Below are 18,903 nucleotides of genomic sequence, written 5' to 3' on the forward strand. Positions count from 1 at the left end.
AAAAGGCTCTTTGCCACAGCGTCTTGTGACCGTGTAAAGCTTTAAGGGGTATTATTTGCTTTCCCGAACATGGTTGTAGCTTATTTTACTTGTCTTTTTAACATACTGTCTCTGAAAATGTAAGACGGGTTTGTGATAACCAACACGCCCCGTCCTGAAAGGCTGACACTGAGTGTTTGTTCATCCCTCACTTCACATTTCTTGTGGTCCTTTTATGTAAAGATACGTAGGAAACACTTACTGTGGGCTTTTAATGTACTCGATCAGAGAGACTCTGGTGTATCTCAGAAGGAAGAGAAAAACCCTTAAAATGATAGTGCAGTCCTCCTAATTAAGAAATGTAGGCACATGAACTGAAGTTAGGAGATTGTTACTTAGAGCTGTGTATAATTCTTTTTCCGGGTTAAGTTCAGGCGAGGTTGAGTGAGAACACTTGTTTTATCCTTGGTCTGGGTGTAGCTCAGTCCTGTGATGAAGGTCCTGGGTGGACTCAGAACATTTATTAAATTAGGGGAGACCTGGTAGGGAATAAGACCAGATGGTAAGATGGTAGGACATCACTGTTACTAACGTGTGTCGGATAGCTGTGCATGGTGTGTGTCCTCCCAACATCGTTTAAAATAGCCTTAAACTAACTGAAGAAGTAAGATTCTTCAGGGGGCAGTTGAGTTGAGCTCTGTACTATTGACACTTTTTCCTCGGGCTGTAGATGAGAGGAACGCTGGAAGCAGTGCATGCTGGGAATGAAGTCTGTAAAATCCTATCCTGTTCAAACCCTAATCGCCAACTGTGTGTGTGATGCTTCAATTCAATCAGAGCCCATGACAGAGAAAGAGGAGTTTCCATCTCTTTTCTGCAGACGGGCACTGGAAAACCTTAGGCACACAAACTAAGCTATGGTCATGTACCTTAGACTTAACCTAAGCACTGGATCTGAATATAGCCTTGTTGGAGAGTCAAGTGGTGGGTGGGAGCAGTGCTAAGGAAATTCCTCCCAGAGTGTCTGGTGGTAAATAGTGGATCTAAATAGATTTGTTCCTGTGCAAGGATTAAAAATAAAAACCCCTTCCCATGTAAGCATAAGGGAAAAAGCATTACATTGAGTTCTCAAAGAAGAGCATTTATTTGAAGGAAAGGATTTATAAAGCTAAATAGGAAATGTTTAGGAGACTTAGGCTCAAGGTTTCTCAAAAGATGCAAGATGATGTAGATTACGTAATTGCTCAGAATTATCAGCCTTCCCCCTCCACTTGAGTGGGAGAAGTGTATTTCCTTGTCTCTGATTCTTGGGCTCCTGCTTTTGCTGATTGTTAGCATGTAACACGAGGGGCCTGAGATGTGCCAGGGTGCATGCCCTGTCATGCCTCTGTCACTGCCATGGTGGTGTTGGTCCCCGGAGGAGGAGGAGTCATGTGGAATCGAGCCAAGTTCAGCTGAGCTGGCTAGCCTGAGTCAGCCAGTCACCCAAATGTGCTTATTATTGAACGTGACTGAGATTCTGTGGCTGTATGTAGCAAGCGTGTAGCTTCTATGAAAGGATAGTGGGGAGTCCTATGAATGGGATTGAGAGAGATGCAAAAAGAACTAAGCAGGAACAAAATGTAAGGAAAGTCAAAATATTGATAGTCAAAATATCAATATCAAAATATTGATACTCAAAATATTAAATTCTTTTTTAAAACACTGAAAGAGTTGAATCAGTGATATGGAGGGGAAACTTATTAAGAAGGAAAAGATAAAATGATGAAAGAAAGGTAATAGATGTGAAAGATGGAGAATAGTGATCAATGAAATGATTTTAAGCGCTGTATAGAATGACACTAACATGATAATGTTATAGGTTGAATTGTGTCCGCTTAAAATTCATGTGTTGAGATCCTAACTCCCAGAACCTGTGACTAAATTTGGAGCTAGGGTCTTTCAAGAGGTCATTTAAGTTAAAATGAGGTTATTAGCATGGGTCCTAATTCAACATGACTGGTGTCCTTATAAGTAGAGGAAACTTGGACACACACTTCTGAAGAGGGAAGACCATGTGAAGACTCAGTGATAAGACAGCCGTCTACAAACCTAGGAGAGAGGCCTCAGGAGACACCAACGCTGCCAACATCTTGTTCTTGGACTCCTCACCTCTGGAAGGGTGAGGAAACAGACTTCTGTTGTTGAAGCTGCCCAGCCTGTGGTACTTCGTGATGACAGCCCTAGCAAACTAATACAGAGAGAAATAGTGGCAGTACTTAAAAGAAACCTACTCACACAGAAAAAAAGACCTTGGTCTGCAAATCAAAATGATTCAAGGTAAAATTAGTGAAAAACTGACTCTTAAATTCATAAAAAGCTTTCTGATTCTAACAAAGAAATAAGCACCAGGGAGAAAAATTATGTTCCTTTCTCTGACAGAGATAGTTATATGCCCACCTAACCCATTCTCACCTTTATTTTCTTTTAAATTATTCATTTAGTTTTTATTTATTTTTGGCTGTGCTGTCTTTGTCGCTGTGCGTGGGCTTTCTCTAGCTGCGGAGAGCAGGGGCTACTTTTTGTTGCAGTGGGTGGGCTTCTCTGCAGTGGCTTCTCTTGTTGAGAAGCACAGGATCTAGATGTACAGGCTTCAGGAGTTGTGGCGTGGGGGCTCAGTTGCTCTGTGTGGCATGTGGAATCTTCCTGGACCAGGGATCGGACCACAGCTTTGGCAGGTGGATACCCATCCACTGTACCGACAGGGGAGTCCCCTTTCCTTCCTTTTTTAATGACAACTCTTGTTTTGTTCATGGTGGCCATATATCCAGCAAAAAGACTACATTTTCCATCCTGCTGCCATCCTTCTGTGTAACTGAAGGTGATTAGTGAGACTTCTACTTGCAAGATGTTGAGTCAGGACTCATAGGAACATTCTTCAGACGTGCCAGCAAAGCTGGTATGCTCACTCTTTTACCCTGTACCTGCCTTCCTTTACTTCCTGTCAAGGAGTTGGACTGGGGCTATTGTCTTGGATACTAGGTGACCTTGAGAATGGAAATCAGATCGTAAACTCTTTAATGACATGGAGCCTCCATTATACCTCTGAATGGGATTTTTGTATCTTTATATGACAAGAAGGAAATCCTTTTGATTTACTCAGGTCATGGCTGTTTGGGTCTTCTGTTTATATGTAGTTGAAACTAGTCCTGATAAACAGAAAGGAGCACCAGTGAGGCTCACCAGGATTTGCTTAACATAAAATACTGGAAGACAGGAGAGCAAAGTCTACAAGGAATGGAAAAGGATTGGGACCAAAAATCTCTATATCCAGCCAAGTGTACATAGGCAACACAGCAACATTCTCAGATATAAATTAACACAAAATACAAACCTGGAATTCTTTTCTTGAGAAAAATGCTCAAAGATGAACTGTAAGATAGGAACCAAAATTAGCAGCTTGAGAACAATAAAGTTGTAGGTAGTTTGAAACTGCTGCCAGGACTGACTTCACAGTATTAAATATGTAAATTTGCATATAAACAACTGAAATGTTTTTTGCAATAGTTGGAAATATTTTGATCAGAAATATAAGCTGAAAACTCTTTTTGAAAAAGAAGGTCTATGTGATTAAAGAATACTCTGTAACAGTAAATAGAATATATATCCCTATATTAAGTTAGTAGAGACTGGGAAATATGGATAAGCTGGAGATGGAAAGGAATGCTGAATTCTTAAGATGAATGAGAAGGATTTTAATAATTATAGAGAAAATATGTTTAATTCATTTAATTTTGTATTTATTAACCTAGATATATATAAAGATCTTTATATTGAAAAGTCAGAGAAGACAGAAGCAGATAAAACATATTCTTTATTATAGAGAATGATGTTTTAGCCAATATTCTTGACTGCAAATAGCAGAGTCAGTCCTGGTAATAAACAAGGAAAGAAATTTAGTGGAAAGTTATCAAGTAGGGTCACAGAATCTAAGGAAAGTGAGCCTCTATAGACAGGCTCTAAAACCCTGGAGGGACCACGGGAGATGAAGCAGCTGGGTGTACATCACAGGCAAGCCACAGGAAGGGTCTGGTCGGGTTGTGACATCATGCCCTCAGTTGCTGAATTTTCAAGGTGAATGATCTCTAAATGTCACTTCCCTCTTTCTTTATTTCCTCAAGATTCAAAGTGTTGTCTGGAAGCTTCCAGTTCTTGGAGCCTGAGACACGTCAACTTGTATAGCGGGAAGAAGTGCCCTCTTTTTCCTGCTTTGACCCAGATCATGGAGAGTCTCTCCAAATACAAAGACTGTTCCAGTTGTTGGTATCCAAAAGCAAACACCCAGAAACAGATTTCTAGTGTAGGAGAAAATGAAAGAAGTCACACAAAGGCGCAGAGAACCTAGGGCTTAATGTTCTATACAGGGCAATCCAGAGGCCGTTGAAAAAGCATGTGTACATTTTTGTGTGTATGCATGACTGTGTGTGTGTGTGTGTAGGGATGGAAAGACTCCTTTCTGTTAACTGTTTTGAAAGGCATACATGTTAGTCGCTCAGTCGAGTCTGACTCTTTGCGACCCCATGGACTGTAGCCCACCAGGCTGCTCTGTCCACAGGATTCTCCAGGCAAGAATATTGGTGTGGGTTGCCATTCCCTTCTTCAGGGGATCTTCCCAAACCAGGGTTTGAATCTGGGTCTTCTGCATTGCAGGGAGATTCTTTACTTTCTGAGCCACAAGGGAAGCTTATTTAAATTTTCTTTATATTTTCAAAAAAAAGAATACTTAATACCTTTATAAGATGAAATGAGTAAAAAAGTTATTTTAAAAACGGTTAGCCCATTTACTTCTTCCATGCATCCTGGCTTTAATACTTGATTTGATCTTGTTTCCTTGGACGTTCTAGCTCACTGGGGAGAAAATTTCAGACCCGTGGATTTTGGTGACCGTATTTGTCCCTGGGTGCATAAAGGGTGTCCTTGACTCTGTTGTATTACTTGCTCCCTACCTATTTTGTTTTTAAATTTTTTTCCTTTTTGTGTGTGTCTGTTTTGTTATCTTTCAGGGCTTTCTCCCTCCCTCTTTGCTTAGATGTTAGCTTCACTTTATTTTGAATTGCATGTCTTCTCTCTTGGGTTATCATTTGATACCATGACTGTTTCTGACTTCTCTACCCTCTAAATCATTCATGATTCTTTCTGTATGTTCAGGCAGATCTTAGAACTATAGAGAATTACCATGCAAGGCATTCCTGATTCATTATTCCGTTACATTTTCTCACTCAGGGCACATTATCTTCGACAGATCATTCTTAGCTGAGTTTGATTTAACCAACTTTTACGAGCACCTGCTCTTTGACAGGTCCTGCACCAGCTGTTGGGTTATAGGGTGAATATATTAGTTATTAGATTTACAACTTAGAGTTCAGATCACCTCTGTTAAGTTTTAGCTTGACAATAAAATCAACCAAATGAGCTGCTGCTGTGAATTTTGGATATAGGTGGACATATTTATTATTAAATGGAGGAACAGAAATAAGTTCTAATTAAAGTGCAAACATTTAATAAGCTGTTAGCACTACTAACCTTTTCTTAAAATAAAAAAGAAAAAGACTTCATGGCTTGAAATACTGAAATGATACACATTTTGAGTAGATCCTTCCTAGTTGGATGGATGTTTAATGGCGAGAAAGTCCTAGGGATTATAGTGGTAGGGGCTTGTTTTTGGTGTGGTTAATTTCGCTTTATAATTTTCCTGTCTGCCACCATGTGGTTATTAAATATCAAGGCACTCAGTTAAAATACACAGTTCCTGATTTTGTGAGGAGAGGTGCTGTCTTATTCTAGAAGGATTTATGTGTATCATCTCTTAGTTGTGAACGATTCTGAATTGATGTAAAATTTGTAACCACATAGATATTTAAAAAGAGAAGTTGTTTCTATTAATATTTCTTTGAAAATAAAGCCACTTAGATGATTCATATTAATTAGAAGCAATTCACATTAATTAACAATCTAATATTTTTTACTTAAGGTAACATTGGTTTATGCATTGTATGTTTCTTGTCTGCAACGTTGTATTTTGGCTTCTGTATGCACTTCAGTGTGCTCATCACCAACAAATTAGTTTTCCTTTTAAAAAATACTCTTATTTATTTGGCTATGCCAAGTCATAGTTGCAACATGTGGGATGTAGTTCCCAGACCGGGGATTGAACCCAGGCCTCCTGCATTGGAAGCGTGGGGTCTTAACCAGTGGATCACCAGGGAAGTCCCAACAAATTTGTTTCCATCCATCACCCTCCGGTTAACCCGGTTGACCTGTTTGCCCTCCTCCTGTCTCTCTTCTCCCTGGTAACACTACTCTGTTCTCTGTGGTGGTTGGTGGTTTAGTCGTGTCTGACTGTTTGTGAACCCATGGACTGTAGCCTGCCAGGCTCCTCTGTCCATGGGATATACCAGGCAAGAATACTGGAGTGGGGTGCCATTTCCTTCTCCAGGGGATCTTCCCGACGCAGGGATCGAACTGCTGTCTCACGCATTGCAGGCGGATGTTACTTGTTTTGTTTCGGTTTGATCATTTGTGTTTGATTTTTATATTCCACATATGAATGAAATCCTGAAGTTACTTATCTTTTTTACTTTTTTTCACTTATCCTAATATCCTCAAGGTCTACCCATGTTTTTGCAAATGAGGAAGATGTATTTTTTATTGTTGAGTAGTATTCCATTGTAGGCATATATATACATACATAAACACAATAGAAGATGTGTGTGTATACATATATCCTCTTTATCCATTTATATGTTGATGGGCACTTAAGTGGTTTCTTTGTCTTGACCACTGTAAATAGTGCTGCCATGAACATAGGGAGCACATATCTTTTCGAATTTGTGTTTTCATATTCTTCACATAAATACTCAGAAGTGGAACGTCCGGATCACGTGGTAATTCTAGTCTTAATTTTTCCAGGAATCTCCATTACTGTTTTCTGTAGTGGCTATACCAATCTGCATTCCCACTAACAGTATATAAGGGTTCCTTTTCCCCCACATTTTCTCCAACATTTGTTATTGCTTTTAACAACAATCTAGTTTTTATTTTTTTGTTTTCAAAAATATGTCCTCTGAAGGATTGAAAATGCTTTGAGGCTACTAATACTTCTCAACTTTGTTTCTGATGTACAATGAGGACAGGCCTTTTCTCGCTTCTGAAATTGAAACTGAGAGGTTGGTATGAGATATTCTGTCATAGCAGGTACCTTCTGGTGAGTTTCCTATCTGTAGTAACTAAGTGAGTGGGTGTGCCCCCTTTCTTTTGAACTTTTATGACTAAGTCCTTCCATAAAAGAAAAAGAGAAAAACCAAAAGTCATTTCCAGAGTTACTTGCCTTTGCGTTAATGTTCACAAAGGAGAAAATTGAAGCCCAAGGGAAAATTTTAGAAGGAGAAATGAGTCTATGAAAATAGCTTTGCAGTAAATTGACTTTCTAAGAGTTTATTGATGGAGTTAGAGGGCCCTTCTGGCTCTGATAATAGTCAGCAGGTTATGTTTTTTCAAAGTTAAAATGGCTAGCTGTTTATCACCCTATATTTAACTGAAATATATTTTCAGGTTAAAACTGAGAAGGTAGTTGTAGGTTTTAATCTAAAGTGAATCGTGTGCACCTCTGTATTTACAGAAGTGTGTCTTATGCTCACATGTACATATGACTATGCATACACACGTGTACTAACCGCTGCCTCATTTACAACTGTGGCAGACAGTGTTCTGTGAACCTCAGTTTCCTGTTAATCGATACCTTCATTTATCAGTGCTTTAAAAATAGCTCCTCCACTTCTGTTATGAGAATACTTACTAAATTTATCAAGTCTTATTCCTATTAAAGTTGAAATTACCTTTTTCCTAAATACTCAGAAACAGCACTGTCCACATGAGTGGTTATCCTGTCTCTTTGGGCACGTGTGTCCATAGGCAGGTGTGTAGAGCTGTTTTCCAGTTATGAATAAGATGGAGGTAAAAGAGAGGTCGCTGAGGAGAAGAAATGAGAAGATAACAGTATTCAGTGTACAAAAGCTGAATGGATAAATATGGGATTGAATTGGTTTTATAATTAGATGATTATAGCAAATCAGTGGATTGGAAGGCTCTTTTAGATTTTCTTAAGATAGTGTAGGCAAATAGGAACTTACAGCTTTATATTGGAGAAGAGTTACTGGAGCTAACTCTGTCAGTTCAATTCCTGGTAAATGCTATTTCTGTTACTTTTATGTCTTATTCTTCACTTGCGGTTTCACATTAGTCTGCAAGTGATTCCAGCACTTGGAAATGCATGAAGTTGGGTTTAGCTCATGTCTTAGTCATACTTCCTGGATGCTCAGCCCTGAGCCAAGTGCCAAGCACATGGCAGATGCTGAGACTTGTTTGAGTAATGATTCCCCCTTCCTAGTCATAAGTGAAAAGGGAGAAGTTAATGACAGTCAGTTACCCTCTGGCGAAGGACAATGGCTGTCAACACTGTTCAGTCGCTCAGTCGTGTCCAACTCTTTGTGATCCCATGGACTGCGGCACACCAGTCCTCCCTGTCCATCGCCAACTCCCAGAGTTTACTCAAACTCATGTCCATTGAGTTGGTAATATCATCCAACCATCTCATCCTATGTCGTCCCCTTCTGCTCCCACCTTCAATCATTTCCACCATCAGTGTCTTTTCCAGTGAGTCAGTTCTTTGCATCAAGTGGCCAGAGTATTGGAGTATCAGCCTCAGCATCAGTCCTTCCAATGAATATTCAGGGCTGATTTCCTTTAGGATGGACTGATTGGATCTCCTTGCTGTCAACAATGTTAACATTCAATAAAAATAATACCTTAAAGGATAATTTTTCCCTTTAATAAAAGTTTCTGAAAGTTTTCTGAAAGAATGTATATATATTTTTTAATTTGCTTAAGGATGCATACATACCTAGGTTAAGAATACACACATACCTTTGGTTTCAAAGGAGTGGTGGGAGGCAGGTGGGGATGTCACTATCGTCGATGTTCCAACTTCCACACATTTTTTTTTTCCTCCACTTGGAGGAAGCTTCCTTGAAGGTGTAGTCGTGTTCCTGCTCATCACTGCCTGCTCTCCCTTCCCAGTTCATTTGAGAATCGCTTCCATGGCCACTGTGACTGCTGATGTTACTGTAATTGGAAGGAGGCGAGAACTATGGCTTTAACCTGTCTGTCCTTGGAACATGAGTTAGAGAAGCTTTTCTGTTGGAAATGCAGAGTGATTAGATGATTCAGTTTCTTCAACCGGTGCTTTTGCTTTGGCACCGCCTACATTCTTGTACTTAACAGATGTCTATAAATGGGACTTATCTTGAAATGTGTTTTTTATAGTCTTTGTGTCACTTAAAATTATTGTGTTTATATGGAGACGCTAAAGTTAATAAGATGACTTGTTGGACCTTTTTGGAAAAGGTGAAATGGACAATCAAATGCTGAATTAACCTATTTGAGATTGCGTAAATCATCTTTCACAGGTGTGATTCTCAGCTTGATGAAATTTATGAACTTTTTTTTTTTAAAGGAAACTAAACGTAGTGAATTCCCAGTGTGTCTTAAAAAAATAAAAATTCCAGCTTGAAAAACACAAGTTTCACTGGTCTTGACTATTTAAACTTCCATTCATTTATCACAATAAGGTATTTGCTCTTCCTTTGGTGATAAGTTTAATACAGAAACAAAGAGGTACTGAGGTTGCATGGTATAATTTGGTTATAAAGTGGTCATGCAGATCATCAGAATATCCACTAATTTTCTTGACCTAGTATTGAACTAAAAAGATAAAAATGTAAATATTTGGAATCCTTAAAATGCATCTTTATTCACTTGTCTGTGACAATCACTGCTTTATGAAATAGACTTGGGGGATACTTGAAATCAGAGTGTCAAGAGGGTTCATGACAGAAAGAAAGGAATAAAGGATGGGCATGTCCTGGATGTAAGTAGATTTTGGAGAAAGTGGTGAGGGAGTAACTACTACTGTTCTTCCCCTTCAGCTCCCTGGTGAAGGACGCTTCTCCTGTCCCTCTGCTTGATGTTACCAACCTTCCTACGCCTCGGAAATTCCTCGATACCTCTCAGTATTCTACTCCTGGAAGCTCCAGTGGTAAGTATTTAATTCTTCAGCCACTCAACTGCTTTTTAATGGGCTGCAGTTCCTGGGTCTGGGCCAGGGTGGGCATTCCATTTGAGCAGCACTGCTTGTTTTCTTTGAAGTTGAATGCTTTTTGATTGTGTGTGTGTATGTGTGTGGTTGCTCTAACTTCTGTTGAGCCTATTAGCTTTTACCCAGCTGCTGCACATAGCACATTCCTCGTCTGGTCCATGAGAGCTTTTGCGTGTGTGACCTCTGCTCTGTAGCTACAGTCCTTGTGTTTTCCCAGTGGCCTCTCCACACCTACCTGTGTGTGCATGTGTGGACACACTCAGTGCACTCTGAGGACATATCCACAAACGAATCTATTTCTGCTTTATTGACTACGTGGATCACAATAAACTGTGGAAAATTCTGAAAGAGATGGGAATACCAGACCACCTGACCTGCTCTTGAGAAACCTATATGCAGGTCAGGAAGCCACAGTTAGAACCAGACATGGAACAACAAACTGGTTCCAAATAGGAAAAGGAGTACATCAAGGCTGTATATTGTCACCCTGCTTGTTTAACTTCTATGCAGAGTACATCATGAGAAACGCTGGACTGGAAGAAACACAAGCTGGAATCAAAATTGCCAGGAGAAATATCAATAACCTCAGATATGCAGATGACACCACCCTTAATGGCAGAAAGTGAAGAGGAACTAAAAAGCCTCTTGATGAAAGTGAAAGAGGAGAGTGAAAAAGTTGGCTTAAAGCTCAACATTCAGAAAATGAAGATCATGGCATCTGGTCCCATCACTTCATGGGAAATAGATGGGGAAACAGTGGAAACAGTGTCAGACTGTATTTTTCTGGGCTCCAAAATCACTGCAGATGGTGACTGCAGCCATGAAATTAAAGATGCTTACTTCTTGGAAGGAAAGTTATGACCAACCTAGATAGCATATTGAAAAGCAGAGACATTAGTTTGCCATCGAAGGTCCGTCTAGTCAAGGCTATGGTTTTTCCAGTGGTCATGTATGGATGTGAGAGTTGGACTGTGAAGAAAGCTGAGCGCTGAAGAATTGATGCTTTTAAACTGTGGTGTTGGAGAAGACTCTTGAGAGTTCCTTGGACTGCAAGGAGATCCATCCAGTCCATTCTAAAGGAGACCAGTCCTGGGTGTTCATCGGAAGGAATGATGCTAAAGCTGAGGTCCAGTACTTTGGCCACCTGATGCAAAGAGTTGAGTCATTGGAAAAGACTCTGATGCTGGGAGGGATTGGGGGCAGGAGGAGAAGGGGACCACAGAAGATGAGATGGCTGGATGGCATCACTGACTCGATGGACCTGAGTCTGAGTGAACTCTGGGAGTTGGTGATGGACAGGGAGGCCTGGCGTGCTGCAATTCATGGGGTCGCAAAGAATCGGACACGACTGAGCAACTGAACTGAACTGAATCTTGTTTCTTCTTGACCTACCTAATATGATACTGAATGAGACAAAGGAGAGCCATTTTTGCCAATATTTAAAGTTCTGGAGGGAAGTTGTATTTTTGATTATGGAAGCAAAGTTTAAGGGAATTCTTCTGGAGTGGCTCAGACCTGCCCATCATAGGGTTCAATTCATCTCAGTTGGGCTCAGAGCTTCTGGGCTGCTGCAGACACCTGCCCTGCCTGCAGCCTTGGGCTGGGCAGATGGTGACTGGATTTTTTTTTTTTTTTTGTGGGCTCTTCCACAGTTGCCTTGGTATGACCTCCTCACAAATGCTATTAAAGAAGTAATAATGTCTTTAAAAAAAATAACAATATTATTATTATTGACTTTTCAGATAAAACATACTTCTTACTAGTTCTGTAGTCCTATAGAGCTTGAAATGATGAAAAGGTGGAAAAATAATTTGAGTTCAGTCAACGCATTTTGTGCAACTAACTGAAAGTGTTCATTTTGAGAGCCTAACAATATACTGTTGCTGAAGCGTATTTAATTACTTTATAAGATATAATTTAATTAAAATTTAGGATTATTTAAGCTTGGAATTTTGAAGTTTATTGCTTTTACTGTAGGAAAAGTATAAGAATTGCTTTTTTAAGGTGGGTTGATTTTAGATTTTTATTGAGTTATAGTTGATTTATATTGTTGCCCTAATTTCTGCTGTAAGAAATTGTTTTATAGTAAGTTTTACTCATTTTTTTAAAACCAAACACATAGATGACAGTTTACAAAGCTGTGTATTCAAACTTCTTCCTGGAGTAAAAGGTTTTGTTTTCTCCTCCTTTCTTTGCTGTATCGCTGTTCTGTGAGTTTTGACACTGCTTTGAGCTGTTGTGGAGTGTGGAATTATGATACAGAAAACACATTTATATTTATATAAACATTTATATAAACACTCTTGATTTATATTTTACCCCTGCCTTTTGTGGAAATTACCAGTTGTTAGATCTTTGTGTCTTTATAATGTGAATTGCCGCTTAGCTTGGTTATATCAATTTAGGTAAATACTGCTGAGTCAATGGCCAAGTGAAATAAAAATTTTAATTGTTCATGAAGAGATGATGGGGCAGGCGTTTTGAAAATGAAAACCATAAATACCAAACAAGCTGAGAAAAGGCCAGTGATGGCAGATTTCAGTGGAAGCTAATTCTGCAACATCTATTACTTTTAATGAGACAGCTTTTCCTCTCTGTGCACTTTTTCTGTCAGGCCCTGCAGTTAGCCTTCATCACCGAGTGGAGCTCATAGTGACACTTTGACTTCAGCCATCTGTCCCTTCGTTTTTGGGAATGACTTTGGAAGAACTGCGTGATAGATTAGTGGAGCTTGGGACTATTATGAAGACGCTTGTAGATCTGGCCACAAAACTTTCTTCTTAGAAGGGCTCATTTCCTTTTCTGTTCGGAAGACTGATCTCTTGATTTTTCTGGGGGGTGACTGAAAAAGAAGGTAGTTATTGATTAAAGTCAATAGTAACAGTAGTTAACAAGTGCTTAGTATGCATTCTATCTGTGAAACAGTAGAAATAAGTGCTTTACATGAATTAACTCATGAAGTCCTTCGATGATCTTAGGAGAGAGGCACTGTTAGCCCCATTTTACAGGTGAGAAAAGCGAGACTGAGGATGGTTAATGGTAGATGTGAGTTGACGCAGCTGACACACAGTGGCGCCTGTGATCTCACATCAGGAGCTGGGTTCCAAAACATGCACAGTTTTCCTGCAGATAAACTAGATACTAGGTTTCTGTCACTGCTGCAACGGATTACCACAGGAAACATGTATCATCCTACAGTTTTGTAGTTAAAGTCCAGTATGGGTCTCATTGGGCTAAAAGGAAGGTTAGGGACAGGGCTGTGTCCCTACCAGAAGTTCTGTAGGAGAATCCATTTCCATTTCCTTGCCTTTACATGCTCTTAGAGGCTCTTGCTTTCCTTGACTTGTGGCAGGCTCCCTTTCTCCATCTTCACAGCCAGGGACAGTGGGTCACATTCTTCTCACCTTATACCTCTCTGACCCACTCTTCTGCTTCCTTCTTCCTCTCCTGAGGGACTATGTGATTAAATTGATTCCCACCTGGATAATCCAGGCTCTTTTTTCTGTCTCAATATCCTTAACCTTAATCACGTGTAGAGTCTCCTTTGTCATGTAAAGTAACATATTCACAGATTCTGGGGATTAGTTCATGAATATCTTTCATGGGCTTCCCTGGTAGTGGCTCAGTGGTACAGAATCCGCCTGCCAATGCAGGAGATGGGGCTCCGATCCCTGAATCAGGAAGATTCCCTGAAGAAGGAAATGACAACCCTCTAGAGCCAGTATTCTTATCTGGGAAATCCAATGGACAGAGGAGCCTGGTGGGCTACAGTCCGTGGGGTTGCAAAAGTGTCAGACATGACTTAGTGACTAAACAACAACAATCTTTCAGGGCCCATTCTACTTGTCACAATCTGCAAGTACTTACTTTCTGACCCAAGTTATTTTTAGGAGCCAATATATAAAAATTTGACTTTCTTGAAATGATGTGTGAAGTCTTTGCAGTTCTCGTTTTTAGGACGATATTAATCTGGGTCACATTATTAAAGGGGATTATATAAATGAGAAAAATGTGAATTATGTAGAGAACTACATAAAATGTTTCTAATAAGTACATGTGAAAGTGTGGGGCTGATGAAATATACTATAATAAAGGACAGAAACTTTGTCTTATTCTAAATAATGGACAAAGTCCTGAGAGTCTATTTGTGAAGTGCTCTGCAAGTCAGCCTAGAAAGTAATAGTCTTTTTCAGCAGGGAATTTAACATAGGCTCTTAAAGCTCCTTTCTCATCTTGTGAAATAGTAGGATTGAGGGTGTAATCCATTAGAGCTGACATTTCTATAGAGGAAGTTGCAATAGGGAATCCCTGGGTAGAATTTCATCTCCCATTGGGGTGCCATAAATTAAACTTGCAGGTGATTTCTGAGAACTTTCAGATTATTATTAATTAAATGAGAATTTTGTTGGCTTGTGAATGAGTCATTTTTCAAATGTCTTATTTAGAGATAGAGTTGTGAGTGACTTTTATGTGAGAGGTATTCTATCATAGTTTACATGTTACTGTTAGTAAGAAACTATACATCATTCAACTGATGCAGCAGTCCTAAGAGGTAGTTGGGGCAGGTAGTGTTACTGTCATTATGATTATTGTATTTATGTCATATTTAACAGAGAAGGCAATGGCACCCCATTCCAGTACTCTTAAGTGTATTGCCAGATATTTAAGTTATCATAAAATTGTATGGAATTATCTATGTCTGTGTATCATCTAATTAAAAATAAAATCTTTAATTATAAGATGCAAATTCCAGGCAAAGATTGGCAGAAGCAAGCAACATGTAAAGAGAAAAATGATTAGCATTGACTTAATTTTCGTGTGTAATCATGAAGAAAAGCAATGGCATAGTAAAGAACCGGGCAAATGGGCAATTCACAGAAGAGTCTATACACATGGAAAGATGGGCGTTTATCTGACGGATGTTAAAATATCAAGAATATATAAAGAATCCCTATAAATTGGTAAGATAAGCAAGTAGAAAAATAAGCAAAAATATGAGCAGGCAGTTTGCTTAAAGAGACAGCTATATTAGTCAATATATGAAAAACTGCTTATACTCTCTAGTTAATCAAGTGTTATTTTTAAAATAACACGAAAAATCAAGTGTCATTTTATGAATATGGAAGTGAATTCAGGGATGCTGAGTGATTGGTCCAGGTTCAACCAAAAAAGTATTTGCTGGAGACTGGCCTCTTGCTGTCCTCACTCTAAATACGTAAAGGATGTATTTTGCAAGCATTTTTTTCCCGATTATTCTCATCAGTCACAGTATTTTATAATGTACAGGGAAACTAATGTCTAATATAGATGTAGTCATTCAACTATAACTTAGGTAGAAGCATGGACAAAGTATGGAGAAAAGCCAATAATTATAGTAAAACGTTGGTTTAAGCTTTTGGATTCTCAGTATGTCTTTTTATTTGGCAAATTGCCTTTGGAACGTTCTGACTGAGCAATTATTCGCAAGGTACACAGGCATTTCATTTGTGGCTTCTTTATTCATTTTATTCACACTCCTGCTGGGATTGCTGTGAATATAGCTATAATGAAACTGGACTTTTCTCTCCCTTTCTTTCTGGTACCAGCATAGGTTAAGCAATAAGACGTAAAGAGAGCACAAATGAAATTATTTTTTCTTCTTTTGCTGCTGTTTTCTTGATGTGTGTTTTATTTCATCAAATCTTGTTCTGAGACTTGATATTTGTCTCAAGAATTTGGGGTTCGATATTTTAAAAATTCCCTATGTGGGTTGGGAGCTATGAATCCTGATATAAAGGGAGATGAAGCTCCTCTTTTTGGAAATCAAATGTCACTTTTAGAATAGTGTAGATCCGATTGACAAATCTTGACATCTTTTGTTTTACTTATGTCCTTATGATATGATCTCCCTTGGTATTTTTAAATATAACTTTCTGAGGTATCCGTGCATTTGCTCTTAATAAGTATCTTTGATTTCTATGATTGATCAGAAGTAGAGTTGAGGAATATATACAAAGGAGACAGAATAGAACTAATAGTTCAAATGTTTCTAAATAGAAAAATGAAACAAGACCAAAGTTTATTAAAAATATATTAATTTTTAATATATAAACTGTATTAAATAATGTATGTAAATACTATATATAACATGAGTGAGTGAGTGAAGTTGCTCAGTCATGTCTGACTCTTTGCGACCCCTTGGACTGTAGCCCACCAGGCTCCTTCCTCCATGGGATTCTCCAGGCAAGAGTACTGGAGTGGGTTGCCATTTCCTTCTCCAGGGGATCTTCCCAACCCAGGGATCGAACCTGGGTCTCCTGCATTCCAGGCAGACGCTTTAACCTCTGAGCCACCAGGGAAGTCCCATATATAACATATACATGTATATAAATATATAGACCCCAAGTTGCAAAGACTCAGTCGGACATTACTGAGCAACTGAACTGAACTGGACTGAAAATTGCCAAAGTAATCCTGAGAAGAAAGGACAAAACAGGAGGCATAATCTTCCTAGCCTTTAGGCAATACTGCAAAGCTACAGTAATCAAAACAGTGTGGCACTGTGACAGAAACAGACATACAAATCAATATATAGAAACAATGCCATCTCAGTCGCTAAATTGTGTCTGACTCTTTATGACCTCAGTGTAGCCTGCCATGCTCCATTGTCCGTGGAATTTTTTTAGCAAGAATACTGGGGTATGTTGCCATTTCCTTCTCTAGGAGATTTTCCTGACCAGGGGTAGAACCCACATCTCCTGCATCTTCTGCATTGGTAGGCGGATTCTTTACCACTAAGTTACCTGGGAAACCCAATACGTGTAATCTACATTTACATATGTACAACATGTATACCCTTATATGTACATAGTAAAAGTATGAAATCAAACAGGAAAAAGATACAGGATATAAATACAGGTATACCTCAGAGATATTGTGGGTTTTGTTCCAGACCACTATAGTAAAGACAGTCACAGGTATCTTTTGGCTCTGCAGTGCGTATGTGTTATGTTTATACTATGTATAGTGTAAGTGCTATGTAAATAGTTGACAGCATGCATCTAAGTTCAAGTTTTGCTTTTGGGAATTTTCTGGAATTTATTTTCTATCCATGGTTGGCTGAATTTGGATGTGAAACTCATGGATATGGAGTGCCAACTTGTTTGTCTTTATCCATTTTTAAATTTTATTTTTAATCTATTAATATCCATTAATGGATTTCTTAATATTGAACCAATTTTTCATTACTAGGATAAATTGCTCTTGATCATACTGTATTATTTTCTCAATGTAGTATTGAATTCTGTCTGCTAATATTTTATTTAGGATTTTCGCATCATGTTCATGAGTAATAGTGTCCTATGGTCCAAATCGTACTAGATTTTGGTTTTAATGTGATAATTTGCTGCATAAAAGGAATTAGGACATTCTCTTTCATTTTTCAATGCTCTGAAAAGTCTATGGAGCTCTGGGAGTATCTGGTGTTTGAAGATTTAGGAATTTCTCTATGAAACCTTTTGGATATGGTATGTTTTAATACATTTACTTTTTGTTCAGTAATTTTGTTTCATCAGTGCAAATTGTTCTGTTTAAACTTTGTTTCTATTGGAGTCAGTTTTAATCATCTGTATCTCCCTAGGCAATTATTGATTTCATTTATTCAATTTTATTTATATAGAGTAATGTATATAGAATAATGGCATCACCGACTTGATGGAGATGAGTTTGAGCAAGCTCCAGGAGTTGGTGATGGACAAAGAAGCCTGGTGTGCTGCAGTCCATGGGGTTGCAAAGAGTTGGACACGACTGAGTGACTAAACTGAACTCATTTATATAGATGTCTATAAAGTATTTTCTTACTGTTTTAAAATTCTTTTGTTTCCTTTATGTCATCTAATTATGCTGTTTCCCTTTTCTTCTTGATCAAAGTAGCTAATGGTTTGTCTTTGGTGTTCGTTTTTTCTCCCAAGAAATAACAAGAATTTTGATGTATTGATTAGGTCCATTTTTTTGTTCTCTACCTCATTCCTTTATGTTTTTATTCTTTCCTTCTTCATCCTTTCACTTGGTTTATTCTTTTCCTGCACTAGAAACTGAAATCATGCATTTTAATTCTTTCATTTTTTACTGATAAAAGTATTTAGTGATAGAAAATTTTCTCTCTTTACTACTTTAAATGTATGCCATAGATACATGTCATTTACAAAGATTGTCTTATTTCAGTTTTTATTTCTCCTTTGATCCAAGTGTTTTTAGTAAAAGAATTTTAAAGATGAAAGGGTCTTTTGTGTGTATTTTTTTAATATTTTCTAGCTTTGTTGTGTTGAATTGAGAATGTTGCTTGTAATATTTTTACTTTATAGAACTTACATTTTCTTTGTGACTTAATATATTATGGTTTTTTTTTTTTTTTTTAATATTCCAGGGGTACTTGAGAGGAAGATGCATTTTCTCTATTAGATGAGGAGTTTAATGTGTATTTGTGAAATTCTCATTATGTTGTTTGTTTATCTCCATTTTTATTTTTAGTGTTTTTCTTCTGTGTCTCTTTGACTCACCTGTAGTTTTTGTTTAAAAATGGTGATTGCTATTTTTTGGTATGTGAATAGTCGTGTGTTGTTTCATTTGTGAATTGTGCTTTTTGGCATTAAAAAATGCCCTTCATTGATGTGATTAATGCTTATTGACTGTGGAAATTTCATTCAAATGTGGAAAATTCTTAAAGAGAATTGTTAAAGAGAATTGTTAAAGAG

General features: G+C 38.2%; 1 protein-coding gene and 1 non-coding gene across 3 annotated transcripts in view; one reads left to right on the forward strand and one right to left on the reverse strand.

The window, feature by feature from the left end:
- EXOC4 (exocyst complex component 4) overlaps positions 1 to 18,903 on the forward strand; it is an 806,466-nt gene that overhangs the window by 56,006 nt on the left and 731,557 nt on the right. For both annotated transcript variants that reach the window (XM_070787321.1, XM_070787322.1), the window contains exon 5: positions 10,002 to 10,111. In XM_070787321.1, the coding sequence (XP_070643422.1) occupies positions 10,002 to 10,111 (110 nt within the window). The remainder of the gene's footprint in view (positions 1 to 10,001; positions 10,112 to 18,903) is intronic.
- Positions 16,438 to 16,509, reverse strand: TRNAS-GGA (transfer RNA serine (anticodon GGA)). Its single transcript has one exon. It is a non-coding gene; the product is annotated as a tRNA-Ser (tRNA).

The sequence above is a fragment of the Bos indicus genome, chromosome 4, assembly GCF_029378745.1.
Source record: "Bos indicus isolate NIAB-ARS_2022 breed Sahiwal x Tharparkar chromosome 4, NIAB-ARS_B.indTharparkar_mat_pri_1.0, whole genome shotgun sequence".
In the NCBI taxonomy this organism is placed as follows: Eukaryota; Metazoa; Chordata; class Mammalia; order Artiodactyla; family Bovidae; genus Bos; species Bos indicus.